At 45.6% G+C, this 9,033-nt stretch overlaps 1 protein-coding gene across 1 annotated transcript in view; it reads left to right on the forward strand.

Moving 5' to 3' along the window:
- Positions 1–16: 16 nt before the first annotated feature.
- LOC105520034 (solute carrier family 2, facilitated glucose transporter member 3) overlaps positions 17–9,033 on the forward strand; it is a 17,401-nt gene continuing 8,384 nt past the window's right edge. Inside the window, exons 1-6 of the mRNA XM_011953603.1 lie at positions 17–275; positions 2,550–2,642; positions 3,302–3,462; positions 5,254–5,494; positions 5,787–5,949; positions 6,568–6,755. Coding sequence (XP_011808993.1) covers positions 261–275; positions 2,550–2,642; positions 3,302–3,462; positions 5,254–5,494; positions 5,787–5,949; positions 6,568–6,755 — 861 coding nt within the window. The 5' untranslated portion in view covers positions 17–260. The remainder of the gene's footprint in view (positions 276–2,549; positions 2,643–3,301; positions 3,463–5,253; positions 5,495–5,786; positions 5,950–6,567; positions 6,756–9,033) is intronic.

Consider the following 9,033-nt stretch of genomic DNA (forward strand, 5'->3'; position numbering starts at 1 on the left):
TCAGCCAAAGGCGGAAGGTGGGGTGGGGTGGGGCTGGGGGCTTGTCGTCCTTTCAGGCTCCACCCTTTGCGGAGATTATAAATAGTCATGATCCCAGCCAGACCCAGAGATGCTGTAATGGTGGGACTCTGGAGCCTTCCCGAGGACCTGGAGAAGACTTGCTGCTGAGAAGGACATTTTGAAGGTTTTGTTGGCTGAAAAAGCTGTTTCTGGAATCACATCCCTAGATCTTTCTTGAAGACTTGAATTAGATTCGGGTCATGGGGACACAGAAGGTAAGAATGATATAATTACTGGTTATTTTTGCTTGTTTGGGTACACTCAGAAAGGCAAATATTAATAATTGCCTTGTTCTGTTTTCTCCTAAATCACCAAGCCATCTTAAGGCCTTTTCATTTCTTATCTAGCCTGCGCTGCTGCCGCTTCATCAGTTCTCTTTGAATGTCAGTTCTGTTCACCTTCTTATCATAGGAAAGTCACCCGGAGAAGTTGTGTTTACTTCTCAGGTTTATTTTAGGTAACCATATACCACTGAGGACGAGATGGTTGAGCGTTTAGAGGATCGGGCTGCCTGGTTGTAGAGATTAAAAGTGTGGGTCTCAGAGCCAGTGTGAAGACTTCTCTGGAAGCATTAGACCTTGAAAAGGTCTGTTTGGGCACACAGGCCAGGGTCCAGCCATCTGTTGGGGGCTCGTGAAAGAATTACAGTTGTCCCTCCTATTAGGGTTAAAATTGTGAGTGCAGGACATACTAAAATATTATTGAGTGCTGTAGTGCAAGTGCAATATTTGCAGGGAGAAAGGCTTTTTTTTTTTTTTTTCCTGATTGAGTTTTGCTTTTGTTGCCCAGGCTGGAGTGCAATGGAGAGACCTCAGCTCACCATAACCTCCGCCTCCCGGGTTCAAGTGGTTCTCCTGCCTCAGCCTCCTGAGTAGATGGGATTACAGGCATGAACCACCACGCCTGGCTAATTTGTATTTTTAGTAGAGACAGGGTTTCTCCATGTTGGTCAGACTCCTGACCTCAGGTGATCCGCCCGCCTCGGCCTCCCAAGGTGTTGAGATTACAGGCATGAGCCACCGCGCCCAACAACAAAGGCATTTTTTACCAAGATAAATTTAACTAAAAGTAAGGGGCCGGGTGTGGCGGGTCACACCTTTAACCCCAGCATTTGGGAAACCAAGGCAGGAGGCCTGGAGTTTGAGACTAGTCTTGGGCAATATAGTGAGATCCCATCTCTACAAAGCAGGAAGAAAGAAAATGTAGGAAAATAAGAGGGATGGAAAATTGAGACTAAAGAAAAGGCTCTCAAAGATAGCAAATGATGAGAGGAGGCAGAAGAGATTTTTACTAAAAGGAAAAAGATTTAACAGAGAGCATTGTACTGGCAGGGCCCTCTGGGGTACTGATGCTTAGCTGTGACTGAGACATCTGGGAGGCTGCAGGCAAGGTCACTTCTGCTGAAGCTCCTAGCCTGCTGCCTAATCTGTCCGACCTGAAAGGAAATGAGTTTCAGATGTGAAACATTGAAGGGATTTTTGGTGGCGTGGGGTGGGGAGGAATGGCATAGAAGATGGCCTCAGGCATAAAAGTTGAGCTGCCAGGAGGTGGAAATGTAAAATGTCTTCCCCAGCTGAATTATTCCAGGCAAGGTGAAGATGACTGGTTCTCCCCACTAGGAAATGTCTCTTATATGTTGGGTTCAGTTAAGAGTGTTCTTTCTTGCCCTACGCGGGGGTTAGAGATAGCAGAACTGTAGTTAATAAATGAAGACTGAAATGGGGCCAGGATGCAGTGGGTAGATCCGGTAGCTTACATGGTCCTGAGAGATAGAGACTCAAAGAGCTCCCTAGCAGTGAAGACACAAACTACCACGCCCTCCCCCACCACCACCACTGGGCTTCTGTGGAGTCTGGGTACAGATCAGACTGCACTATGTTTGTTTCCAAAATGATCAATTCTTAGTGATCCTACCCAGGGCTGTGTTGTCCTCTGCCCTCCCAGTTCTTGAATTGAATTCTGTGCCTACTTTCACCTGATGCAAGTTTTAAAATATTTCCAAACTGACCAACCCAGTTTCTCTTAACTTCTTCCTTCCTTCCACTTTCACCAAGTTAACTTCACATTCTTTTTTTTTTTTTAAGGTTTGTTTATTTTTTATTTTTTATTTTTTTTATTATTATACTTTAAGTTCTAGGGTACATGTGCATAACGTGCAGGTTTGTTACATATGTATACTTGTGCCATGTTGGTGTGCTGCACCCATCAACTCATCAGCACCCATCAATTCATCATTTATATCAGGTATAACTCCCCAATGCAATCCCTCCCCCTCCCCCCAACTTCACATTCTTATCTCCAGATAAGTTCTTTAGTATAATCTATTCCTTTGTCTTCCCCATTAATTACCTAAATCTCATGTGATGTTTGTCCTTTTCATACCACTCATAGGTCAAATTCTCCTAATACGGCTCCATAATTAATAAGAAACAGTCACCAATCACAAGTTTTAAGGCCCACTCCCTCCTCCCTGTCTTCCCTCCCTCCAGGTCACCCCAGCTCTGATCTTTGCCATCACAGTTGCTACAATCGGCTCTTTCCAGTTTGGCTACAACACTGGGGTCATCAATGCCCCTGAGAAGGTGAGTGCCAGGCCACAAGAATTAGAGTCTGGAATAGGGAAGTTACTCCTTTAAGTAGAGTTTCAAGAAATCAGAATTCAAGGCCAGGCATGGTGGCACCTGCCTGGAATCCCAGCTACTCCGGAGGCTGAGGCCTAAAGATCACTCGAGCCCAGGAGTTCAACACCATCCTGGGCAACACAGTTAGTGAGGGTCCCTCCCCAAACTAGGGGATTTTAAGACAAACTTTGTATCTATCCTGTCCAAGACTGAAGATGGAGACAATATTGGTGGGAAAAATTAGTGGGGTCATTTAATCAAAGCAGAAAGCTCACTTACTTACTCCCTGAACCCTGGGCGGTGCTGTTCTTCCTCCCACTCTTTCACCCATAGTGATAGACTTCCTGTATTATCCCGTAGGGGTTAGAAGAAGCCGGGTTCCCTTAGCAATAGGGCTGGGGTAGACTGAACATCGGTGCTGCCACCTACTGGGATTTTCAGGACAAATTTAAAAATTATTCCAGGGAGAGTTAACATTAATTCCAATATGTTATCTGCCTCTTCCATTCCCGTCTATTTATTCCCTTGATTCTCTAGGAAGGACATGATCCTTAATATTTGTCTTTTTTTCTCATCCAACTGTAACAGTCTGTTCTACCACCAACGCTTTTATTTTGCAGATCATAAAGGAATTTATCAATAAAAGTTTGACGGAGAAGGCAAATACCCCTCCCTCTGAGGTGCTGCTCACGTCTCTCTGGTCCTTGTCTGTGGCCATATTCTCCGTCGGGGGTATGATCGGCTCCTTTTCCGTTGGACTCTTTGTCAACCGCTTTGGCAGGTATTGACTAGAAACTGGGCAAGGAAGTGGGCTCTACAGCTGCACTGAGGACAAGTGTGGAGAGTTAGGGCAGGGAGATGATGCCTTTGAATAAGAACACCTTGAATTCTAATCAAGGGAAACCTAGTCCAACTGGCCCCGAATATGACTGCCCTTGCGTGGAGCTCTACTACCCTCCATAGCTCCCGCCCAGCTGCGCAAGACATGAATTGTGTGAGTGATTGGCCTTTGCAGTCCAGCTAGGGCTAGTTCAGAATTATTCCCTAGTAAGCTCAACTATGGGGTTTCCACAAACATGATTTACAAGGTCTGAAGTTGTTTACTTTTATTAAAAAAATTGGGGTTTCATGTAAATGTTTTTATTATTTTACACAGGATAGGTAGGAATTATTTTTGTAATTCTTAGTCTATGGCAAATGTGGATAACAGTAAAAAGAGTCTTCTTATTCTATAGGAGCTTAACAATGTGTTTTAGAAGGTACAATATATTTTCAGTTATGACTAATGAAGGAAGAAGGAACTGTTAGTTCCTGAACCCTGGGCGGTGCTGTTCTTCCTCCCACTCTTTCACCCATAGTGATAGACTTCCTGTATTATCCCTTAGGGGTTAGTTACGAAGAAGTTATATGTTGGGTTCAGAGTTAAGAGTGTTCTTGCCCTACGCGGGGGTTAGAGATAGCAGAACTGTATTTAATAAACGAAGACTGAAATGGGGCCAGGATGCAGTGGGTAGATCCCGTAGCTTACATGGTCCTGAGAGATAGAGACTGTTAGTTCCTTCATTAGTCATTTAGGCAATTAGGCCGGGTGCAGTGGCTCACGCCTCTAGTCTAAGCACTTTGGGAAGCCGAGGCAAGTGGATCAGCTGAGGTCAGGAGTTCAAGACCAGCCTGGCTAACATGGCGAAACCCCGTCTCTACTAAAAATACAAAAATTAGCCAGGCGTAGTGACAGGCACTTATCATGTCAGCTACTCCAGAGGCTGAGGCAGAAAAATCGCTTGAACCTCGGGGGTGGTGCAGAGGTTGCAGTAAGCTGAGATCTGGCCACTTCACATCAGCCTGGGTGAAAGAGCGAAACTCCATCTCAAAAAAAAAAAAAAAAAAGCCAGCACAGTGGCTCACCCCTGTAATCCCAGCACTTTGGGAGGCTGAGATGGGCAGATCACAAGGTCAGGAGGTCAAGAGCATCCTGGCTAACACGGTGAAACCCCTGTCTCTACTAAAAATACAAGAAATTAACCGGGCGTGGTGGTGTGCGCCTGTAATCCCAGCAGCTCAGGAGGCTGAGGCAGGAGAATCTCTTGAGCCCAGGAGGCAGAGGTTGCAGTGAGCCGAGATCCCGCCACTGCACTCCAGCCTGGGTGACAGACCAATACTCCGTCTCAAAAAAAAAAAAATTGCTAATTGGATATTCTAGAAATGCAATTGGAATTCACATTTAAAAATGGATAAGGCAACCTATTTTACTTGATTCTGTTCTTTTTTTTTTTTTTACCCCCCAAGAAAGAGGGTCTTGCTCTGTCACCCAGGCTGGAGTGTAATGGCTCAATCATAGCTCACTACAGCCTCAACCTCCCACCTCAGCTCCTTGAGTGCCGGGGACTATAGGCGGGCACCATCATGCCTGGTTCCCAACTAGAAATGTTCTGATAGTAGAAAGTGAAAAAGAAAAGTTAGATCAAAAAAAGGAGACGATAGGAGCCTGGAAAGAGCAGAATAATGATGACAGAAGAGAGGTTAGGAGCCTCTCACTTTGCTGATTCCATTTTGTCTTTGATTAACCTTACAGGCGTAATTCAATGCTGATTGTCAACCTGTTGGCTGTCACTGGTGGCTGCCTTATGGGACTGTGTAAAGTAGCGAAGTCAGTTGAAATGCTGATCCTGGGCCGCTTGGTTATTGGCCTCTTCTGTGGACTCTGCACAGGGTTTGTGCCCATGTACATTGGAGAGATCTCGCCTACTGCCCTGCGGGGTGCCTTTGGCACTCTCAACCAGCTGGGCATCGTGATTGGAATTCTGGTGGCCCAGGTACTCTAGAACTTCTCATACCTGATGAGTGTTAGTTTCATGGATCATTAAAAAAGTTAACATAGATAAAGCACTGAAGGATATCTGGCACATGTTCAATTATATGTGGAAGTTTTAGATATTGTTACTATAACTCAAGAAGCAGGCTGAGTAGAGAAAGGAAAAGAAACACAATTTGTTTTTTTTTTTCCCATGGTAAAAGAATGTATGATTTTCTGAACTTTTTGTTTTTTAATGAACTTGTGGCCTATGAGGTATGGGGTTTATAGCATCATCTTTGTGTGGTTTCTAGATCTTTGGTCTGGAATTCATCCTTGGGTCTGAAGAGCTCTGGCCATTGCTATTGGGCTTCACCATCCTTCCTGCTATCCTACAAAGTGCAACCCTGCCATTTTGCCCTGAAAGTCCCAGATTTTTGCTCATTAACAGAAAAGAAGAGGAGAATGCTAAGCAGAGTGAGTATCCTTCACACCTTCATGTGAATATAACGTGAATTATATGGTTGTGGTTTGTTTGAGGGATGAGGGTACTGGACCTATTTTCTGTTATACTCTTTCCCTGCCCCTCAGAATCCAAGTGAGGAGGGTTCTGATTACTCCTGAGGAAAATTTTCAGCCCCTAAAGAATGAGGTGAAAAGGCAGGTTTAGGAATGGATGCTATCAGGCCGGGCGTGATGGGTCATGCCTGTAATCCAGCACTTTAAGAGGCCAAGGCGGGTCACCTGAGGTCAGGAATTCAAGACCTGCCTGAACAACATGGCGAAACCCCGTCTCTCTATTAAAAATACAAAATTAGCTGGGAATGGTGGTGCATGCCTGTAATCCCAGCTACTCGGTAGACTGAGGCAGGAGAATTGTGTGAACCCAGGAGGCAGAGGTTGCTTGAGCCGAGATCAGGCCATTGCACTCCAGCCTGGGCAACAAGAGTGAAACTCCGTCTCAAAGAAAAAAAAAAAGGAAGGGATGCTATCGATCACCTCATCTCATGCAGCCCTTTCCTGGCTGCCTTACAGGAGGAATGAATTTGGGGCAGCACATTATCCTTATCCTTTCCTCTTTCTTCTTTTCACCAGTCCTCCAGCGGTTGTGGGGCACCCAGGATGTATCCCAAGACATCCAGGAGATGAAAGATGAGAGTGCAAGGATGTCACAAGAAAAGCAAGTCACCGTGCTGGAGCTCTTTAGAGTGTCCAGCTACCGACAGCCCATCATCATTTCCATTGTGCTCCAGCTCTCTCAGCAGCTCTCTGGCATCAATGCTGTGAGTACGATACTTTAGGGTCAAACATGTCTTACAGTATTTCACTTAAAATGCTGGGCGGTGTGCCTGTAGTCCCAGCTACTCAGGAGACTGATGTAAGAGGATCACTTGAGCTCAGGAGTTTCAGGCTGCAGTGAGCTATAATTATGCCACTGCATTCCAGCCTGGGAGCAGAGTGAGACTCTGTCTCTGAAATAGGGAAAAAAAGACCCTGGAAGGACACTGGCAACTTCAGAGTGAACTGACTTTACCAGTCTATGTTTTTACAAGAATAGTGAGCATGATAGTTTAAAGAGGGCAGCAAAACGGAAGCTAGCATTTGGCAGATAGCCCTTGTATTCCATGCAAATAGCGGCTTCCTGCGTTTGACTGGCTTGTAGGAAGAGAGTATTCCTGTGCCTTCTAGACAATATGGATATTAAGAGCACCCTTGTCCCATCTTTTAAAATACTGATTCATCCCCTAAGGGTTTTCAGATAGTCTTTGATCAATGGGATTAAGTTATTTTGTAACAAAGCATTTTGCATGTAACAGAGCGTTTTGATGCTCAAAATAGTAAGTTGGTTCTTGAACTTTTCTCCTACCTAGCACACCAGGATATTTGTATTTGAAGTGGCAATGCTTCTTGGGAGGGGTTAGAGGCTGTTTTGTCAGAATCTATGAGGAGCCAGGTGTGGTGGCTGCTCATGCCTGTAATCCCAGCTACTACTCCGGAGGCTGAGGTGGGAATATCACTTAGGCTCAGGAGTCAAGCCTGGGCAATATAGTATGACCCTGTCTTTAAAAAAAAAAAAAACTTGGGAGGAAATACACAGTAGTTAGGAAAAGCCTCCTAGGTGATTGGTGATTGTGTTGAATCCCAGTTTCAAATTCCTCATTTGGAAATGATAATGTAGGCCACACGTATTGCTGGAGAAAAATGTGCTCCCGAGACCTTCCAGAGCAGCAGAGCTGAGACTCGGCAGGTGAGGCAGCTACGTGCAAGTGTATCGCTGAGAATGAGCACCTCTTTTTTTTTTTTGAGACGGAGTCTCGCTCTGTCCCCCGGGCTGGAGTGCAGTGGCCGGATCTCAGCTCACTGCAAGCTCCGCCTCCCGGGTTCACACCATTCTCCTGCCTCAGCCTCCGGAGTAGCTGGGACTACAGGCGCCTGGCACCTCGCCCGGCTAGTTTTTTGTATTTTTTAGTAGAGACGGGGTTTCACAGTGTTAGCCAGGATAGTCTCGATCTCCTGACCTCGTGATCTGCCCGTCTCGGCCTCCCAAAGTGCTGGGATTACAGGCTTGAGCCACCGCGCCCGGCCAAGCACCTCTTTAAAGAATGTACCTTGCATTAGTTCTGTGCCTGTTTAAAAAAAGAACCAATAAAAGAATGCACCTGAGGCAACTCCCTAGCTGCCTCACCACAGTTCTGGCCCTGCAAAACAGGATCAGGAAAAGATCACCTGTGGGAAATTACAAATGATTAATGAGCACTCTGAGAGACAGGCTCCTGCCACTTCAGAGTACGGTGTGTGCATTCTTTTTCTTTTTTTTGAGTCTCACTCTGTCACTCAGGCTGTAGTACAGGGGCACAGTCTCAGCTCACTGCAAGCTCCGCCTCCCAGGTTCAAGCGATTCTCCTGCCTCAGCCTCCCTAGTAGCTGGGATTACAGGCGCGCACCACCACACCTAGTTAATTTTTTTGTATTTTTAGTAGAGACGGGATATCACCATGTTGACCAGGCTGGTCTCAAACTCCTGACCTCAGGTGATCCGCCCACCTCGGCCTCCTAAAGTGCTGGCCTTACAGATGTGAGCCACCATGCCCAGCATGTACGTTTATTATTGTTGGACAAAGCTGGCTCCCAATTTAGTCAATGAGTAGATTTTGCTCCAGGTATAATCTCACCCAAAAGCTGGCTGCACCAGACTTATGGGGGTTGGGATTCCTGAGTCAGCTGAATTTCAGAATCTCTGTGTAAGAGGCCTGAAAATTGTCTGTAAAAAAAAAATCGGATGCACAGCAGGCTTGGAAATTGCTTTTCCAATCTACTTTTGCGCAAACGATGACTTCTAATTTCCCTTATGGGCAAATGGGTAACAGGTTGCATTGTATCATGTTTACCTAGCAGAGTAAACTATTTAGGTGAGATGACATAGGGGTTAGCTTATCTTGCTTGGTGACACTAGATCGCAAAGTCATTTTACTATAAGAAGTTTTATTGAGATGTGTACATGTACATTAGGTTTTTGACATGTAGACATTATGTTAAGGAAGAGCCAGGCGCGGTGGCTCA

The sequence above is a fragment of the Colobus angolensis genome, unplaced genomic scaffold (genome assembly GCF_000951035.1).
Source record: "Colobus angolensis palliatus isolate OR3802 unplaced genomic scaffold, Cang.pa_1.0 Scaffold11, whole genome shotgun sequence".
NCBI lineage: Eukaryota > Metazoa > Chordata > Mammalia > Primates > Cercopithecidae > Colobus > Colobus angolensis.